At 38.5% G+C, this 21503-nt stretch overlaps 1 protein-coding gene across 1 annotated transcript in view; it reads right to left on the bottom strand.

Moving 5' to 3' along the window:
• Nucleotides 1–21503, bottom strand: part of cttnbp2 (cortactin binding protein 2) — a 148261-nt gene that overhangs the window by 49180 nt on the left and 77578 nt on the right. Inside the window, exons 3-4 of the mRNA XM_059334624.1 lie at nucleotides 19889–20119; nucleotides 5248–6676 (exon numbers count right to left, since the gene is read on the bottom strand). Coding sequence (XP_059190607.1) covers nucleotides 5248–6676; nucleotides 19889–20119 — 1660 coding nt within the window. The remainder of the gene's footprint in view (nucleotides 1–5247; nucleotides 6677–19888; nucleotides 20120–21503) is intronic.

Below are 21503 nucleotides of genomic sequence, written 5' to 3'. Positions count from 1 at the left end.
GATGATAATAATAATAATAATAATAATAATAATAATAATAATAATAAAATCAAGTTAAAAAAAACTTCAAATAACAGTTAAAAATACAAAATATTGATAAAATACTGGAAATATCTTTATTTAATAAAACTTGATGTAATAATACTTTAATAATAATTTAAATGTTTAGTTTATATGTATGACGTTTTCCACACTGTTAAGTACCTTGTATGATTTTAAAAAGCTGCTTAATTTGATGTTAAAATACATTTTATGGTTGATTATTAATCAGAAATATTCCATTCCGATCGTTTTCATCACTTTGTGCACATTTCTGTGAAATTCAGTTTGACATATTTGGCATCTTTGAACATTTTGTTACCACCATTAGACTTAAATAAAACCCAGTTTTCTGCACGACACAAGCTCGTACAGATTAACTCAGCAGGAGGTCCGACAGAGTTTTAACGTTAATGGAAATTCAAGAAGCATAAATAATTGCTGCACAGAATTATAAATGCGTGCTTTACATGAATTAGAACAATCTGAAACATCCCAAAAACAGATATTCACTGTCTTTCTTTAGATCATTTTATTCTTCCTCACATACAGTCATAGAAAAAATTATCAGATCACCCTTGTTTTCTTCAGTTTATTGTTAATTTTAATGCCTGGTACAACTAAAGGTACACTTGTTTGGACAAATATAATGATAACAAAAATAGCTCATGAGAGTTTAATTTAAGAGCTGATATCTAGACATTTTCCATGGTTTTCTTTATAATAACGAAAATCATTATGTTACAAGTTATTTTATTATTTTTTCCATGACTGTATATATTTTTTTAAAACTTTTTTAACTTTAATAGTATAGTAAAAGCCAGATTTTTTTACCTATTTATTAAGAATTACTTTTTCAATTTTTTGTTCATACAGTAAGTGAATTATATTCAAAAATACAAAAAATACTAAACATATTATAGATATATGATATAGATATCAGCTCTTAAATTAAACTCTTATGAGCTATTTTTGTTGTCGTCATTATATTTGTCCGAACAAATGTACCTTTAGTTGCACCAGGCATTAAAATGAACAAGAAATTGAAGAAAACAAAGGAGGTCTAATAATTTTTTCCATGACTGTATACTGTTTACTGTGATAATAAATCATATTTGTATGCACTATTTGGTTGTAAAAATAAATAAATAAATCAGAAAAAATTAATAAATAAATCAAAGAAAAATATTAATAAAAATAATAATAAAATAAAGTTAAAAAAAACAATCAAATAACAGTAAAAAAAAAGTTAGTTATTTTACAGAAGTATATTTTTTAAATACCGACAATAAACAGGAAATATCTGTATTTAATAAAAAAATGTAAAAGTCAGTAGAATAATTTAAGTTTGAACTATTTGGTTGTAAAAAGAAATAAATAAATATATCAGAAAAATAAATAAATAAAAAATAATAATAATAATAAAATAAAGTTAAAAAAAAAAGGTCATATAACAGTAAAAAAAAAAAAACCTTAGTTATTTTACAGATGTATATTTTTTAAATTCCGACAATAAACAGGAAATATCGGTATTTAATTAAAAAAAATTAAAAATCAGTAGAATAATTTAAGTTTTAACTATTTGGTTGTTTTTTAACTTAAGATTATGCAGATTTTCCCTCCAAAGCTCTTCCAGGTTTTTTTTTTAACCACAACAGGCCTGGAATAAATAACTGTAATATAATCAACATGTGCCGGGACAAAAGAGTCTGTCAGCACATCAGATTAACGGCGACATGATGGATAACATTCATCTTTCACCCACAATATTCACACAGAGGAAACACAGAAATACACACTTAGTGGTGCAATAACACAGCAGTATTTTAAATTATTAAACAGATGACTTAAAACAGAGAAAAAAAGGCCTAATAACTCAACAAAACATCTACTGACTAAACACTCTAGATGCTTCTTTTAACCATGTGTGGCTGTTCTGACCTGGAGAGGTTAAAAATGAGTTAGAAACAAGAATTTCAGGGCAGGAATGTGAGAGAGAGATTAAAAGAAAGAGTGCAGCAGAGATTTCTCAAGGACACAGATAATGGCAGCTGTTACGGTTGCACTTTATTCCTGTCAGTGGGTGGTGGAGCAGCATGAAAAAGCTACAAAAACATGTCTGTTTGCTGACAGGTGAGAGTGGTCCTGCTGCATTGAAATTGAGATAAATAAATGTGGGGAAAACGGCAGAATTCACCCCGAAACTACTCGAGAGCTTTAACAGATTTGTAAGTAGGAGATGCTGCAATCGAATGCAATGAAACCCCGAAAGGTTGGCAACACTGCTGTTCACACTATTTTTCAGTTTTTAGTATTAAAGTTATTATTAATTTAGTCTTAAAGAGGCTTTTATCTAACTTTAAAAAATCAGTTAATAACACTCGGAGGGCAGCACGCGTCAATGTTTTATTGATGCCTCAGCAGCAGATCTGAGGAGATTTTCAGCTACAAAAACATTTAAGAACTGTTAATTTTTCAACGGAGCGCCACATTCTTAATTATTTGTTTTCTACATGAATTAAGCTCTTTTGTTCTCTGCAAAGCACTAAATTGATTATGTTTTTCAATCTGCATGCAGGACTTTTTTAAAAAAATGCTAATTTTTTTTGTCACATTTCACAGAAACATTTCAGGATAAGTCCGGTTTATTACCAACTTTGGTCTTGTATTTCTAAGTTTTGTCGTCATTTCTTTTATATATAATAACAGCACTGAAACATCACTAAGAAGGGTTAGAAGACTGGGCAAGAAACAGATTGGAAAACCTTCTGTTGGTCTTTTTTTTCTCTTCTAAATAAAAGGGTTTCTACACCTTTCCTAAAGTCACATTTTAAGCTTTGTCAAGATGTATTTTCAAGCTTTTGCACCACATTACAGTGGTGCTAAATTACATATTGTTTATACTGTATACTGATTTTTCTTTCACTTTTTCACAACATTAAATTTGATCTCAGCGTGCTTTAATGATGGTGTAGGTGAATAAATGATATTAACTTGGATATCAACGTAAAGTTAGATTTCTGGCCAAAAGTTTCAATCAGCTGAGTGGACGAGATACATCTCCCATGAAAATATAAATATAATGTAAATATGTAAGAAAAATCGTAGGTTCGTCCTAGTTTCTAAAAAAAAAAAAAGTGTTTAAACAAAGTTTTCATTGCATAAGAAGTTTATGTGATTGAAATGATTGTTCCAGGCATTAGTCAGACCCTCAGGTGTTAACAGGGAAATAAAGTTGTTGTGACTTGTGGAAAATGTTTGGTTTTGATGGTATTGAATAATTTACCATTACATGTTTATTATAGTATTAATATAATAATATATATTATTCTATTTAATTGTTTTATATATATATATATATATAATTTTATTATTACATATTTATTATATTGGTAACATAAAAGTGTATATTACTTATCATGATATATTATATTATGTTATTTAAAAATATGTAAATACTATTTAATTGTTTTATATATATAAAAAAAATATATATAATTTTATTATTAAATATTTATTATATTAGTAACATAAAAGTGTATATTACTAAGTATATGATATACTACATTATATGAAAATATATTATGTTATTCAAAAATACGTATATTTATCAGGTAGGTTGTGGCTGATGAAAAATAAATGTCTTTCCTTTGGCAGGTGACCTTGCTGTGAGTGCTTTAATGCCCTTCGAGGTGATAATGGACACCTCGTCTGGCATTAACCTGCTCATAAACAGCCAAAATAAGTGACGGTATTTTAGAAAGGTGACAAATTAATTCACAACAAGGTTTTTATGTTTCAAAATGTGTCACCTGTTTGAGAGCAGTTTCCACCACCTTATCAAACCCACAAGCACTTCATAATGATTAAAGTGTTTTCAAGGATTTCCAGTACCAACGGGGACCCTGAAACAAGTTTAAAACCTGTGGGTTTGTTTAAAACCTCTCTGACCATCTGACCACTTGTATTCTTTATTATTAACCCATTTAAGACGGGAAAGCATTATCGCATTTCTACCATTAAAACCGGGGGCGCTGTTGCGTCATTCTACCATTAAAGCCGTGAAAGTGGGTATGTCGTTTTGTAGTATTTGTAGTTTTTCCCACCTATTTTCAGTGCAAGTGGCCAATTAAATGCATCAGAATACACGTGGGAGTGTTGCAATGCAACACGTTGATTTAAAAAAAAAAACTTTATTGAAAGTTTGGACAAATAAACTCTCATGAAAGCTTCAAACTTCTCATGAAAGCCACAGGTATAATCTCTCAAATACTTTTTGAATTTAATTTCTCTCTGCTACACAGGCTGAAAAATCTATTATTTAGTAGCCGTTGACACTTCTGTTGAATTTCCAGAAGAACTTCAGGTTTTAGTGTTGTTGTTTTTTGTTTTTAATCGCCCAGAGATTTTACAGGCATTTTTTCCAGGCGTTTTAGGCCTAAATGGGTTAAAGACAGAAATGACGACCAAAACTATAGAAATAATGCCAAAGTTGTAATAAATCGTACAACCAAGCATAAGCACTAAAAGCAAATCACCAAGAAAACATAAATGCTTTAAAGAACATTTATATCAAAACGTCTGAAAATCAACGACACACAAGTTAATGGAAGCTGAAACGGGAAAAGTGCAGGAGGTGGAGGAGCTGTCATGGCATGCTACTAGAGGATGGAGGGAGGAGGAGGAGAGGGAGGAGGAGAGGGAGGAGAGAGCAGCCTCTGGCATCAGCTTCAGAGAGGACAGGGGTTACTGGTGGAGGAGAACCGTCTGAGTAGGAAGGGAAGCGTCTGACTTGCCTCAACTCACCCTGACATGCTCCTTCTGCTGCGGGACGGCTAACCTTCTAAAGTCCCTGAGCAACAGTTCAGACACATGTTAGTGACATGTTGTCAATGTCTGTGGATACTGACACCGACAGAGCTAACGTGACAACATGGGAGACGGGAGGCGCCCAGAGGGAGGAGGAGAGAGGAGTAGAGAGAGAATGTGGAGAGGGAGTTCAGGGAGAGAGTCAGAGACAGAAACTGAAGTGACCCGTGTGCTATTCCTGTGGTTAGACTGGTTTGCCTGTGACCTGATCCCTGTGCTATGCTATGCTATGCTATGCTAGGCTAGGCTAGGCTAGGCTAGTGCCGTGGGAAAGACAGCTGTAGAGAAGAGGCAGTGGGGAGGACTGGAGGGAGGTGGAGCATGGAGGAGCCCCGTTACCTGATGCTGTTGCCAGGGGGCTGCCTGCTGAGGCTCGGGGGCTACGGGAGGATGAAGCACTAATGGAAGAGGAGGTGGAGGGGGGGTTTATGGAGGAGGGGCTACTGACAGTGGTGGCGGGGCTGATGACGGGGGGGCACGCTGCACATGCTGCTGCCGGCTGACGCTGAGGGCCCCGGCCGGGCCCCGGGGAGCGGGAGAGGGGGCAGGCACCCACCTGAGAGGCCGTCAGGGCTGGGACCAGGTCCAGGGCAGGTTTGGGCGGCAGCTGGGGTGTGACCGGTTTTAGCCCCGCCCCTTGGGAGCGGCTGCTGTCCCCCACCCCCTTGATGGGCGGGTGAGGAGGAGAGGGGGTCTGGGAGAGCCCGGGCTTTTTGGGAGGGATGGGCGGCGGGTTTCCCCGGTCGATCCTGGCCACCGTGGGCGACTTGAGGCCAATGGGGTGGCTCAGGCGGCCGGGGAAAGGGCCCCCCTCTGAGGCGGAGTGGGGCAGGCCTGGACGCAGGGGGCCGCCTCCTGCTGGAGGGCTGGTGAAGCGCGAGAGGACCTGTGTGACCGTGTGACGAGCTTGCTGCTTGGCCGCGAAGTTGTCACGGTTGGTGGGGGAGAGGTCACGGGCCGGAGGACTCTGGGACGCCGTGCCGTTTTGGTCCTGTTCCTGGAACTTGTAGCGGGCCGCCTGGACGCGGGGGCTGACTCCGGTGGGGAGGCCGTGGGGAGCTTGTCCCTCCGAGCCGTTCTCTGTCTGCGTCAGTCCTCCTGAGCTGCTGTGGACGATCCCCCGGCCGCTCGTCTTTGGCAGACTCAGGCCCACGTAGTTGGCGGGGGTCGGTTTGACGGGGATGGTGAGGGGGTTCTTCTTGGGACCCTCCACCTCTGTGGGGGGCGGGTCCGTTTGGCAAGAAGCTGTTCGAGAGCTGATGGGCTCCGTGGCTACAGAAACAGACGTCAGCGCTTTAGGTTTGGGTGGCGTGCTGGTGGCGGCAGCAGGTTCCGCTCCGGCAGCAGCGGGCTGGGCCTGAGCGCCACCGTCCTTCGCGGCGCCCTGTTCAGTCCTGAGCTGCTCCACCTGCTGCCGCAGACCGTGGCTCTCCGTCTCCTCGCGGCCCAGCCTGGCGCGCAGCTGTTCCCGCTCCGTGTCGAACTCCGACAGCTGCTTCTCCATCTTGGCCTCCATCTGTTGGCTGCGCTGTCGCTCGGTGCTCAGCTCGTCCTGCAGCCGGCCAGAGGTGCGACTCTCCTCGTCCAGACGAGCCTGCAGCTCGTCGAAGCGCTGCGACTCCTCCACCACCCGCGTGGCCAGCTGCTTGCACTCACGCACCAACATCATGACGATGTGCTTGTTCTTCTCGCGCTCGTCCTTCAGCTGCGCCGTCAGCTTGCGGTGCTCCTGCTCCAGACTCTGGAGCTGCAGCTTCTCCATCTCCAGCTGGAAGAGAAGAAATACACACAAAGTCAAGAGACAGTAACTTCAAACCAATAAAATGAACCTTCCACTTATTGAATAAAATCAGTTTTTTCACATTAAGGTGAATTAAAATGTTGGGTTTTTGTTTCAGTGGAGCAAATGTGTAGTTCTTGTTGATAAATATTAAAAATTGAAATGGCCAAAATAATTTGGAGGCCCGGTCTGCAGCTTTTATTGCAGTGATTCCCACCTTCTTGGCTTGTGACACTTTAAAAACAAGGTTATGTCTGCTTTGACCCCTCATCACAGGTTGCATTTGTCTTTTGGTTGTGGGAAACTCTTATTTCAACTTGAAAACTCACAAACACACACTGAACTTTTGAGGTGCAGCATTTGAGGTGGGGCCCCATTCATTCTTATGAAAGGCCTCAGTGGTGCAAGAAGCCAAGAAATCAGCCTTCTATGTATAAAATTACTTGGATCTTTCACATCTATTGGGACCCATAAAGCTCAGATAAAAGCAAAATTTTCACAAAGAAAATACAAAAAGTGGCACCAAAAAATCATAACATCATAGGGCTGGGCGATATGGCATCTTCTAACCGGATATAAGGTATTTCATATCACAATATAACGATATATAAATAAATAAATTGTCTATAAATAAATAAAGCCTATTTTTGTCCTTTGTAATTTTTCTAAATGACATAAACCTTGCATTAAAATAATTCAGCCGCTGGTTTTTGACCCTGCGATACAAACATTATACAAAAATATAAACAAGCATTTTTATATTGTTCAGGTGACATATATTGTCATATCACCCAGCCCTAGTAGTTGTTAGTATCAAATTAGACAATGTAACTTTGTATTACAATATCTCAATATTTGTTTTTATCACGATATGGTGCCAATGAAAGACGATAAATTATTGTATTGAATTATTGCCAAGCCCTATAACATCATGGGCTTGCTATATACACAAAAGACACAGCTTTTATCAGTCAATTAATGAATTATGCAAAAAGGTAAATCATTTTCTTCTTTCACCATCTTCTAATATTTTATTCTACTCAACAATCACTCGAGTAAATAAATCAACGAATGAATTGATAATAAAAATAATTGCTCGCTGCAGCCCAGGCCCTCAGCATCACATGTGAGCAGATACAAGATCTTATGAATAAGTAATCAGGCGTCTTGAGTTAGAGAATAACCAGATGAACATGTGACAAACTGACATCATTTCCTCCCATATTTAACCCTGGAGTCAGAACAGCGCCCACACAGAGCGGACATACTGTTCATGCTGCAGGAGCCTCACATGTATGTCAAACATCCAATACCTCTCACTGACATATTTCACATGCATCATGCCACCTGTCTCACTGGCAACCCGCCTGCCAATCTTAGCTCACAGGGCGTCACATGCATCCTGAAAATATCATCCATCACCTGCACAGCGTTTCAATACAGTCTGTAATTGAGTATTTACGGTGGCCCTGAGAGCTCACAGCACTGCAACTTAAGAAAACACAAGCAAATACACAAAACACAAGCAAATGGAGAAAACATCTTCATCAATTTGACAACACAGGTGCATCATTTAGAAAACGCGATACAAAGACCACAACACAACACAATAAGAACAAGTGCCGCAAATAGACCACAACACAACAGAAGTGTTTCCAGAGGACACTTAAAAGTGATGCACACGTCTGGACACGCTTGCGATATTATACGTTTTTTCAAGAGATCGATAATTTCACGTTATCACATTGTAATGTGAAATTATCACGATATTTCATGATAATGATATTTTCATGATATATAGCTTTAGCCCGCTAGGGTTAGCCCGCTAGCGTTAGCCCATATCAATCACATTGCAGTTAAACAAATCAAATAAATGAATGATACACGTTTTAGTTAGTCTTTCTCAACGGCACCGAGTTGGTCTTGGTCTTGCTAGCCCGATAACGCTAGCACGTTATCGATCGACGGCTAACATTAGCGGCCGATCATAGCGTGCTAACGTTACGTAACGTTAGCATGCTACCAATCGCTGGCTAACTTTAGCATGCTTTTGATCGGCCGCTAACGTTAGCAGGCTGGAATCTTTAGAATGTTATAATGTGAAATTATCATTATTTCGAAATAACTTGATAATATCGCAAGCGTGTCCAGATGTGTGCATCACTTTTAATCGTCCTCTGGAAACACTTCTGTTGTGTTGTGGTCTTTGCAGCGCGTTTTCTAAATGCTGCTCTTGTGTTGTCAAATTGATGAAGATGGTTTCTCAATTTGCTTGTGTTTTGGGTTTTTGCATGTGTTTTCTTATAGTTTCAGTTGCTGTGAGCTCTCAGGGCCACCGTAAGTATGTGGTAGAAAATGCACTGTAATGCATCCATGCAAAATTGAAGCCACAAAGCTAAAAATGAGCCGGAAACAATTTTTCTGAAGACGAGCCAGATTAATGAAATGAGCCAGACAAAGTAGCTTCACTAAATAGACGGGCAAAATAGATGGATAAGCAGATATTTACACAAATAGACACTCTATTAATCCACATGGCTCGGCTCGGGAAAGAGTCTAGTTTATCTATTCAGAGAGACACAGTGTCTCTGCATACGGTTGAATTTCGATGACTTGTCAAAGCTCCGGTCTCTATATCTGGAGCTCCGCTGCTATTGTTAGCTCAGAGCTGGCTTCACAGAGGGTAACGAGGCTTAACCGGGGCTCTCCACCCAATTGCCAAGACCCCGATCGCTCTAACAAGCCTCAAACAAAAGAGTCGACACCCGCCAGCCCCTGTCCCAAACGAGACCCCCCCCCCCCCCCCCCCCCCCCCTCCTCCTTCCCTGGTGTCCTCCTCCACGTCTCCTGTTCCAAACCATCAGGGAGCACATATCACCACCAGCTGATGCCGAGGAGGAGCGGGGAGTGTATTATAAGTGCCGAGGGAGCGCCAGTCGTTACTCAAAAGGAGGTGCTACGACTAGCTGCTAATTGGGTGAGGATTATGTCTGTTGTAAGTCAGCCTAATGCCACTTAAGAACAAATTTAGGATGCTGTGAAGGCAGCGACACACCGGGCAGCACGGACTGAAACCAGGCAGGATTAGACAAGTTTAAAACATGTATGGCAATAAGAGGCTTCTGTTATCCGGTTTTTGCCAGTTTTTCACCAGGAAAATCTGTTTAAGTCCAACTTTTATAAATCTGTTTTAGTCGTAACGTCTGAAGGAATTAATTCCCTCCAAGCTGCATGAGTCACTGAGTGTGAGAAGTTAAATTATGTGAGGCAGCCACACAGCAGGTTATGGTTATTTGGTTGTGAGTTTATAGTAACCCTTGGCCACTTTCTGGGGCCTTGCACTTAGTGCTCGCTGCGCCCTTGATCCGAGTGCAACTGTCAATCTGCAGCGATGGACAACTCACCGACCAGTTTTAGAACACGGATCCTGCCTTGTTTCCATGGTTTTACTTTTTTTGCTGTGCCAAAACTGCTTATTTAACATTATCAGCAATACAGGTGCATCTCAATACATTAGAATATGATGGAAAAGATGGATATATTTTTCAGAGGCCAACATTTCCATAATAAACATTTTAAAATTGGTCTTTTGGAATATTCATTAATTCAAGACATAATCATTATAATTAGAAGAAATTAAATAAATGAAGACGTGAAATGCTTCATTCTGTGTGTAATGGATCTATATAATGTGTTATTTCCACTTTTTGAATTGAATTATTGACATAAATAAACTTTTATGAATAAATAAATAAACTTTTATTTACTTCTATGATATTTTTATTTATTGAAATACACCTGTAATATGCATGTGAGTCTAGAGACGGGACTCATTTTATTTGAAAAATAATGTATAAGCAAACCTACCTAAACCTAAATCTACAAGCCTTGATGATGTCAGTCATTGTATAGCCTCAATCAACTGATTTTAAGCTCAATAAACAGAACATTTTTACATTTTAATATTCTTATTGTAACTTTTTTTTACTTTCAAATGTGTCATTTTGTAGGATTTTTAAACTTCAAATCAATTGCACATGCACATGATTCCTGCCACAGGTCTGGACTCATAAATAGTGTTTGTGCATCAGAGAAAATTCCCAAAATCTCCTAAAATGCTTGCAAAAGCTCTTAAGATTAAGATTCCCTCATTAGTCCCACAATGGGGAGATTCAGGGCGAGATGAAAAATGTAATGGTGGTCTGATACACAATTACATTTTTCCCCCACACAATAAAGACGTGTAAATAAACATTTCCTTTGTAAAATGTAAAATCAAAAACTGTAATATTAATTAATAAATGCAGGCTATTCAAAATGCACTTCATCTTATAATGAAGCGTAGAAGAAGTTATCTTCTTCCATTTTTCCAACCTGTGTTATGATAACGGGGTTGTGTATGTTAGCTCCACGCTCATTTAAACTCACATTTGGTGCCGATCGAACCGATCGATCGGTGCACCCCTACTGGGTTGTCTCTTGCTCCTCCTTTTCAATCTCAACTATTTCTGTCACTTTGTGCACAAAACAAGAGCGATTGTCTTCCGGGAGAAACCACCTGAAAGTGTGCAGCTTTCCACCTTCTAGTGTGGCCTTTTCTAACAGCTATAGACACGTTTAAAAGAGAGTCAGAAGGCAAACTAACCATGGCACTCCCTAAAATCACTTTTATTTAAATCAGCAAAGTGCAGGAAGACTCTTCTCAGCATCTGCCTCACATACGCTTCCAAGTATAACAAGTCATCTAAAAACAGCTACACAACTTCCTCCAAGGTGTAACTACAGACGGAGGAATGTATCTCTGCTCCTGAATCCAGGACAGCGATCTGAAATAGCAAACTTACAAGCTTCAGACTGTTTCTTTTAAAAAGCAAGGCTCTCCATTAGACCCGTTCAGACTGTCAGCTGTCCACCAGCATGGAAACATCCGACTCTTTATTTTCTATAAGGCAGGATTTTACAACGCTTCACAAAACTCTTAGATAAAGTAAACTGCTAACTTAGCACAACTCTGCAAAGTAATCCAGCAAAGAGGATCAGCTCTTGCAGAAAGTGAAAAGTTTGGCTGCAGAGTTGGAGCCAGACAAAGCTCTCCTGTGAGCATATTCTCTGTGTTTTAGAAGAAAAGACGTGTAAACTGTATTCAGAAACATGCAAACAATACAGCTAATGATAATTTGACAGAAATTTGCGAGTCACAAAAGTCCAGATCCAGGAGAGAGCTTGGAGGAAGAGTCAGGTCCAAGACAGTCCAGATATTCCTGCCAGACTTTATAGAACTGGTCGACTTTCTTATGCTAAATATTAGTGATCTCACTTGTATTTTTAGGTGAAATTATACCAAAAGGAAATAGCCAATTGCGGCCCTCATGAGGATATTTTGTGGCCCCCACCTTGATATGAAAGTTTAATGTGAGTTTTATATGAATGGCACTTTACCATGTTGTGTGTGGAAGGTCCCTTTATTGCTCCAGCTGGAGCTTTGTTTCACTTGTTTCTATGACGACGTTAACAAAAAGAAAGGCAGCTTCTACTGGAGCGTTTATTATCTGCCGTGTTGTTGTTACCGGAAGAGGTGGAAATGTTATGTAATGTAATTTTGTGTCCTTTTTTTTTTTTTTGGTAATTTTGTGTCTTTTAAAAAAATTATATTGTCTTTTTTTGTAATTTGGGGTATTTTTGGAGTCATTTGGTGTCTTTTTTTGATCATTTTGTGTCTTTTTTAAAGTAATTTAGTGTTTTTTCAGTCATTTTGTGTCTTTTTTTGGTCATTTTGTGTCTTTTTTTTATAGTAATTTTGTGTCTTTTTGAAGTAATTTAGTTTTTTCTGTCATTTTGTGTCTTTTTTTAGTTATTTTGTGTCTTTTTTTGTCATTTTGTGTCTTTTTCTAAGTAATTTCATTTTTTTTCTGTCATTTTGTGTCTTTTTCTAAGTAATTTCATTTTTTTTCTGTCATTTTGTGTCTTTTTTTTAGTAATTTTGTGTCTTTTTTTGGTCATTTTGATACTGCCTCCAGCGGCCCCCAGGTAATTTGAGTTTGAGACCCCTGATTTAGACGATTTAATGCATCATAATGAAGTGATTGACTACAGCAAAATCTTTGCTCATACTGTACTTGTCGTACATAAGCAGAGGCTCTACAGACTGAAATATTTACGATATTTTGTGCAGCAATACCTTGAAAAGCACCTCAGGTAGCACCGGTGCTCGCTCGAGACCCCCGACTGCTTAATGAACTATTTAAATAAAGCTTAGAAGCAGAATCTCTCCCTTAAAAGGTCCACGCTTACACCTGAAAAGCTGCAGCAGCGACGGCTCAGCTGGCGGAATAAAGCGGCTTACTGCGGAGAATAAGGGATGAGAGGAGGAGGAGGAGAAGAAGGAGAAGGAACGGAAGGAGAAGGACTATTTAAAGAAAAAGGAATTTCAGCTCCGGCGGCCGTGACCTTGCTAGCAAATTGAGCCTCGCAACACTTTGGCAGCATGTTTACCCTCAAAAACCTGACAAATACAGTGTGTCGTCACTGTCACCGCGAGGAGGAAATGTGGAGCGGGCTTCCTCCAACTTCATGACTGATTCATGCAGGACAGAAGGGAGTGGGGGTGTCTTCATTATGCCCATTCACAGTGTGTTACGTATGCCTGCCTCCAGCTTGCCTAAGACCTCATGGATAATTCAACAGCTTACTCACAGGAGAACGACAAGAGTGGGAATGGATGGAGGGGATAAAGATAGCACGGACAATCCGGGTGAGATTCTCTCTACCCGGCAACCAGAAGATCCCTCAGAGTCCACCCAGCGTGTTCTGGGTTTGTTGTTGCATCACAGGCTCCAAAAACAACACTTATCCTGCTGTTGTTGACAAGTTAGGTACAACTGTGCAATCAGTGGTGACTCGGTGACTCATTCTGTGCTGCAGACCGGGGTTTTGTGGCGGCTCACGCTCATTCTGCACATATTTTCAGGGTCAAATAAAACAAAACTTCTCAAGGTTAGAGTCGTCTTGTGTTGTTATGTTTCTAAACAGCCGTTATAGAGAAGGAATGGAACCAAAGCGGCTCATTTTTTAAGGTGAAGTCTGGGTTTTAAAAAAAAAAAAAAAGAAAAAGCCCTTTTCCTTTATACTTCACTTTCTCAGTAATATCAACTTAACTTAAAACTTTCACTGACATTTGCACTAATAATCAAACCTATTATTGTGATTATCCTAATTATTTATATTTTGTATAAACATATGGTGATTTTTTTTGTTTTTTTAGTCTAGATAAAAGATTTTGTGTTAAAATTTTAGATAAAAATGTCCCCTAGTGGAATAATCAATCAATCTATCTATCTATCTGTCTGTCTGTCTGTCTGTCTGTCTGTCTGTCTGTCTGTCTGTCTGTCTGTCTGTCTGTCTGTCTGTCTATCTATCTAAAACAAAACTTGTGTTGTTATGTTTCTAAACAGCGATTATAGAGAAGGAATGGAACTAAAACAGCTGATTTCTGCCCTGCATAGAGCTGCAAAGGGTCAGTGCATTTCAGGACATTTCCAAGAATATACAGGCTTGTGGAAAAAACAATTTGAAAATGAAAATTATATGTTTTAAATCGTGAACTCCTTAGTAATATTAAGCTTTAAAATGCTGGTGAGAAAGAGGAAAAAATAAGCTTCTGAAGACAGGACTTTCACAGATATTTGCACAAATTTTGCTATTATTCTGATTATTTTTCACAAATTTTTCTATCATTCTGATTATTTTTCACTAATTTTTCTATTATTCTGATTATTTTTCACTCATTTTCCTATCATTCTGATTATTTTCACTCATTTTCCTATCATTCTGATTATTTTTCACTAATTTTCCTATTATTCTGATTATTTTTCACTCATTTTTCTATTATTCTGATAATTTTTCACTCATTTTCCTATTATTCTGATAATTTTTCACTCATTTTTCTATTATTCTGATAATTTTTCACTCATTTTCCTATTATTCTGATTATTTTTCACTAATCTTCCTATTATTCTGATTATTTTTCACTCATTTTCCTATCATTCTGATTATTTTCACAAATTTTCCTATTATTCTGATTATTTTTCGCCCATTTTCTTATTATTCTGATTATTTTTCACTCATTTTCCTATTATTCTGATTATTTTCCGCCCATTTTCTTAGTATTCTGATTATTTTTTACAGATTTTCCTATTATTCTGATTATTGTGCACAATTTGTTCTATTATTCTGATTAATTTTCACTCATTTTCCTATTATTCCGATTATCCTAATTATGCATATATAGTATAAACCTATAGCGTTTTCCTGACAGTTTTTTATTTTATTTTTTATTACAAATGAAAGATTTTACATGTTACGTGTTAATAGAGTATGCCTGTCTATCTATCTATTTATGTATAAATGTCCCCCCTGACTCATATTTCTCTATCATCACTGGCTTTTGTTTGCCGATCAAAAAGAGAAGAAGACATTTTCCCATTGTGTCGTCATTACAGTGCGAGCTGTGATCAATCTTTGACAGGAAAACAGTTGGTGGACAGGATTAAATTAGATCCCGTGGCTTTGGTAAACGTCATGCCTCCATTCAGCCGCCACAAAGACAAACATAAAAGATGTAACATGTGGCTTAGTGTCTTCTCTATACAAACACAGCACTGTACAGGAATCTTATTTTCCTATCTTATCATATTTATAACAAGCTAACTTTGTCCTCTTGGTGTTTTGCTTCCCAATAGTTGTGTTTTTCCAGCGATGTGGCAGCTTTTATCATTGACGCCCAGAAATGTCCCGAACAGCCACATAACAACTGAAAATACAGGTGGAAGGCAGATCTCTGCAGACACAGACACACTAACAGGGATTACTTCTGCAGGAGTCTCTATATTGTTTATTAAGAAAATCCTGCGAAGCATCTTTAAACTGTTTAGATTGATCTGATGCAATAAACACACTTATAACAAATATTGTCGGCTGTGATCTCCTTTAAGTCCCTTCTTAATAAATACTGTTATCTGAGAGCCTTTCCTGTTTATATGTGAGTTTTAACAACCTTTTTACTGTTTTTCATTTCCTATTTTTCTCTGTATTGGTTATGGATTTCACTTTATATTAGTTTGTATCGGTTTTCTTTTAAAACCGGGTGATTTTATGACTCGAATGTCTCTTTCTTGAAAAGTGATCATAAATAAAGATTAAAAGACAAGACGTCTAATGATCTAACTGGGAAACTTTTTTTTTTTTTGTAAATATTTAAATTCATTTAGAATTAGATGCTTTTCTGTTCTTGTTTACGTTTTACAGAGTCCCAACTTTTTTGGCACTTTTTTGTTTTTTGCCCAGATTACAGTATGAAAAACATTTAATATTGGTGCATGTTTTCATGTTTTCTTCGCTGTATTTATTATATATTGAACTTTATATTGTTTTTTTAAGTGTTTTCTTTTAAAACCAGTAAATTTTATGACTTGTCTGTTTTATTTATGACTTGTAAAACACCTGAATTTTGAAAACAGATCATAAATAAAGGTTGAAACATGAGACTTCTCATGCTCAAACTGGGAAACTTATTTTTTTTGTAAATATATATAGCCATTCAGAATTTGACGCTTTCTGTTTTTGTTTACATTTTACAGTTTTGTCACAATCTTTAAATCATGGTTTCTTCTCTTTAATGGTCATATATTGTACTTTATAGCATTTTCTTTCTGTTTCCTTTTAAAACCAGGTGATTTTATGACTTTTCTTAAGTCTGTTGTATTTACTGCTCGTAAAACACTTTGTAACTTATATTTTTGAAAAGGGCTTTATAAATAAAGATTGAAAGACAAGATATCTAATGCTCAAACTGTTCTGCTCTTTCAGAATTTGATGCTTTGTGTTTGAGTTTTACACAGTCCCAACTTTTTGGAATCAGGGTTTGTTCTTGCTCTGATTACAGAATCAAAAACATGAAATATCTGCACTGAGCACAAGTGAAAGTTCTGTGATAAGATGTCACAATGAGGCCAAAACTCACTGAATTAAAACTGAGATCTTGTACATTGATAAGTGATGGATGGAACCAAACACTCACACTCACACTCACACACACACACACACACACACACACACACACACACACACACACACACACACACACACAAAACCACAGTCCCAAAATCTGCTTCACCAGCTTTTTTGTCAAAACACACCACTTCCTACCTCTCCCTTCCTTCTCTCATACCTCCTCCTCCTCCTCTTCATCTGTGTGTGCCTAAAGTTTCCATTTAAACTAGATCATCTTTGTTATTGTCACAGGGTTCATGGACAGGACACACACACACACACACACACACACACAAACACATTCACACCGTATTTTCTTTATTACTCACCCACATTTATTCTGCCAGCGTATCATCCAAACACTTTCACACATCCATACAACTCAACACACACACACACACACACACACACACACACACACACACACACACACACACACACACACACACAGAGAAGTGGGCCACAGCAGACATCTGGCTGCCCAGTTAATCAGGGCCACATAATCCTGAAGAGACCTGGGACAAACACACACTCATACACACACAGTCAACCATCAAAAATAGAAATGACACACCAGAAAATAGGTATTAAGCTCACAAACACACACTGTTATTCTCATCTTCCCCAATACAAATATACTATATAAACTGGATATACTGATATGTGAAGTTGTCGAAAAAACGCTGCAAAGTTAGGCTCAAATCGCGACTCAAAAAAGGTTGAGGACCACTGTCATAGAGGCATCGTCCTCGTGAGCGGGCGGCCGGGTTCGAATCCGATTCGGAGCTCTTTCCCGCATGTCTTCCCCTCTGTCTCCCCCCTTCACTCTGTCTCTCACTATCAATAAAGTCTTGAAAATGGCCAAAAATATCTTTAAAAAAAAGAAGTAGGGATGTTACCGGTATAATCGTGAATGATAAAATATGGACCTGCACTTATATAGCGCTTTTCTAGTCGCTTTGCGACCACTCAAAGCTCTTTACACTACAGACTGCTCTCATTCACCCGTTCACACACACATTCATACTGGTGGCAGAGGCTACACTAAATGGTGCCACCTGCCACCATTGGGAATTCATTCACACACCGATGAACGCAGCATCGGGAGCAATTTGGGGTTCAGTATCTTGCTCAAGGATACTTCGACATGTAGGCTGGTCAGAGATCGAACCACCAATCATCCAATCAGAGGATGAACGCTCTACCAACTGAGCCACAGCCGCTCATATGGCACACCACTAATACTGACATCTCTAAACAGGCTTTAAATTACAGAAAGTGGGTATCAGTGGAAAGCTGAGACTCTTGTGGATTCAACCAGCCCAGTTTCCTTCATGTTGGAAGATGTTAGTCATCAGTAGTCGCCAGTTCTTTGCAGTGAGGGCATTTCTTGAGTCTTGACCTATGAATAAAATTGCATAATTCAGCACCAAATGTGTGTACCAAATGGTATCAACCCCAAAATTGCTGCAACAACTTGACACACAGTGCTGAGCTGCATCTCAAATTAATCTTCAGGTTCACAGCTTTCAGATGATGCCCGCCACTTCTATGTGGCATTTATTGTTGACCTGCTATCTCCCCCTAAACACAACCAACAATTCTCCAAAAACGGACCTTGAACGGTAGCTGGTTAACACACACAGACACACAGGCAGGCAGTTTTCTTCCTCCGGAGGATTTCAGCCACAGGGATTTTGCGTAAATAAACACAATCTGTGGTCAAAGAGAAGAAATCTCTCCCTCCACATATGCCGACGTCCTTTTATTTACCGCTGTTAAATCTGACTCACGGCAATTAAACTGAACTTCCACAAACAAAGGGTCACAAACGAGTCTTTTTGTAGAAGACGTTGGAGACTCCCACTGCAGCTGGTGTTCACATGCTGCTCCACAGGGAAATTATCTGATTTATTCTGGTGATTCCCTGTGCAGTCAGCAGGTAGAAACTTAACAAAAGCTGATGACTGAGTTGCTGCCAGCATCCTGCACTTAACACGAGCCTGGGTGGGATTAATGTTGACAAGTAGAATATGGAAGAGTCTGGAGGTAGTCAGAGAACATCTGCATCTTTATACGCCTGAAGAAATTAATATTCAGGCTCTGTTCCTCCCTCCCACTCACACTGGATTAGAGACATGATGTCCTGTTTGAATCCAGAGAAAATCTGATATACTAGCCAGGGAACGGAGAGTAAAATTTACAAGTGTGGCTTTTCTTTTTTCATGTTTATAATTTATTACTTATTGATAACAGCTGAGTTGTGGCTCTGCAGTAAAACATAAAATACAAAATGTGTGCTGCATGTCAATGGTTCACATTCCTTCATAAATGTCTGTTTCTGGTGCATTTTGTCTGATAGTCTGTTTGGTTTTTGCTGGTGTGAACGCTCAAATGAACTCTGCTGCAGACCAAAGAACCGAACTCTGGTCCGCTAAGAACTGGAGGTCTGGGTTCTCTTCAAAGTGCACCAGAGTTCAAGCTCTGCAGGTGAGAACAAAGTCTGAACCAACCAAAACACAAAGCATTCTGGGTTTGAGAATCGACAGCAGGTCTAATGATGAAGTAAAGGCTGTTATTCAAATAACACACACAAAAACAACCAATTTTTCAAATCATTAAGCAACAGAATGGTGACTAATGGATTAAATCACACAGCGGATCAAAAACTCCACCTACAATACATTTAAGTCAGCGACTTCCTTCTAAAAAGCATCAGCTTTTTCCATCACAGAATCTGTCCAACGGACGAAAGATGCTTGCTTACATAAAGCATGAAAAATCAGCAACAATCAACAAATTTCTTTGTGCATTTTGAAGATCTGCATCAAAAAAGGCTCTGACCAAAAGTACGTTACTGCAGCTTTGTATATTTGCTCTAATGGAAACTTCCCTAATTCACATTTTATTTAATGCAACATTTCAAAATTTTGCTTCAAAATTCGATTAGAATTTAATGGAAACACGACTCATGTTGCAGAGTCATAACACCAGATTTCTTATATGTGAAAATGACATAAATGAATCATGATGACAATAATGTGCAGCAACTCCATCACAAGGCAAACAATCAGAATGATAAAATACCATACAATATGTTTTTTTGTGTCGAGCTTCAACACCAACTGATCCAGTCTGAACTCTGAGTCTTACCCTCTTCTGGCGGCTCTCGGCGGCGGCCAGCTGGGCCGACATGCGTTCCTGCATCTTCCTGCAGTGGGCCATGACGGCCTCCAGGACGGAGATGGGGCTGGAGCCCAGGGGCCGCCGCTCCTTGTCTCCCCCGGGGACCCCGCGCTCAAAGTCCCTCTGCAGCGCCAGGAAGGGGTCGGTCAGGCTGTAGTGGCCGTATCGCTCCTGGAGAAACACCTCCTTCCTCTGAGCCTGCAGACAAAGAGGAGGGAATAAAACATTACTCAACTTGTTCAATATACAAATAAAAAACGTAAAAATTTTTACTCTGTTCAGACCCTGTTTGGATCCTATTTGAATCTTAAAATTAGTATCACTACATTAACCCTTTTGGAGTCCACAAAAGCGCCGGAGCATGACTTCTTCATGAAGTCACAACGTAAAAACTTTGCAGCATGGAGCCCTGCTGTCAGCTGAACTCTAAAGTTTTGGCTTTTCCAGAAGTTTCCATGTCCATTTTAATGCATCAACTCTTTTTCAGCAAAGGTAAAAAACACCTTGACCAAGTGTAGTAACATGATTTTACTTTTTTTGCAGTGTGCATTCAGCATTTCTAATGCAATCTGTTTGTTTTAATGCAATCTTTAAATGCAATCTTTTGTGTGTTTCTTTGTGTTTTTTGTGTGTGTTTTCATGTGTTTTTATGTGTGTTTTTGTGTGTGTTCTTTGTATTTTTTGTGTTTTTTGTTTTTAAAAAAAGTATGTTTTTAGTGTGTTTTTGTGTGTTTTTGTGTGTTTTTTGTGTGTTTTTATGTGTTTTTTGAATAAAAATTTTTTGTTTTTTTGTGTTCAAAATGTTGATCCAGTAAGTCAAAATGAAAAAAATAATATTCAGGTCATATAGGTGAGGTTGTGCTGAAAACAATGATACCATCACGTCAAAAACAACCGACAAAATAGCCCCAAACTCCAAAGGGTTAAGCTGGAATGTTGTACGCTTAAACAGTTCACATACTTGTGTAAAATATTGCTTTATACAGTAGTCCTGCATCAACAAACAGTACTAAAAAGGCTCAACAAGTGTGAGATGATTAAAGAAATAGAGGAAAAAACATGTCTCCGTCACTATAAATTGTGTTATTTTCTGAACTTGCCTTTTCTTCTGAAATATAAGGTGTTTTTTTTATCCCTCTAGGAGTCAAAAAATCCTTCAAATCATAAGATTTGATGAATGTCAAGAAGAAGCTGCTGCGTTTTAAAGCCCCTTAAAACTTGTTTTCAGTGTTTTAATAATCGTGACTAAGCATAAGCAACAGATACGTATTAAATTTAACAAAAACGAGAGATGTAAGTTGATGTAATGCCCCGTTTTCTGTTGTAAGGAGGTGATGAAGAAAATGTGTTTTCAGGGCTTTAAGGAGCAAAAATGTTGGGAAACACTGAACTAGAACCGAAGTAAACTTATACACAAATATGTGGCAGAGCAACATAAACCGAGTCAAATAATATTTCAGTTTCTGCACTTTATAAGATCGCTGCAGGCTCGTTCACAGAAAGCTTCACGTCCTAAACAGCTGCAGTAAATGTGTCCGCTGACATCAAACAACAGATAATGAGAGAGCGAGCACATATTTAT

The sequence above is a fragment of the Centropristis striata genome, chromosome 6 (genome assembly GCF_030273125.1).
Source record: "Centropristis striata isolate RG_2023a ecotype Rhode Island chromosome 6, C.striata_1.0, whole genome shotgun sequence".
Classification (NCBI taxonomy): Eukaryota; Metazoa; Chordata; class Actinopteri; order Perciformes; family Serranidae; genus Centropristis; species Centropristis striata.
The sequence above is the reverse complement of the archived record's forward strand: the minus strand, read 5'-3'. Positions and strand labels throughout refer to the sequence as shown.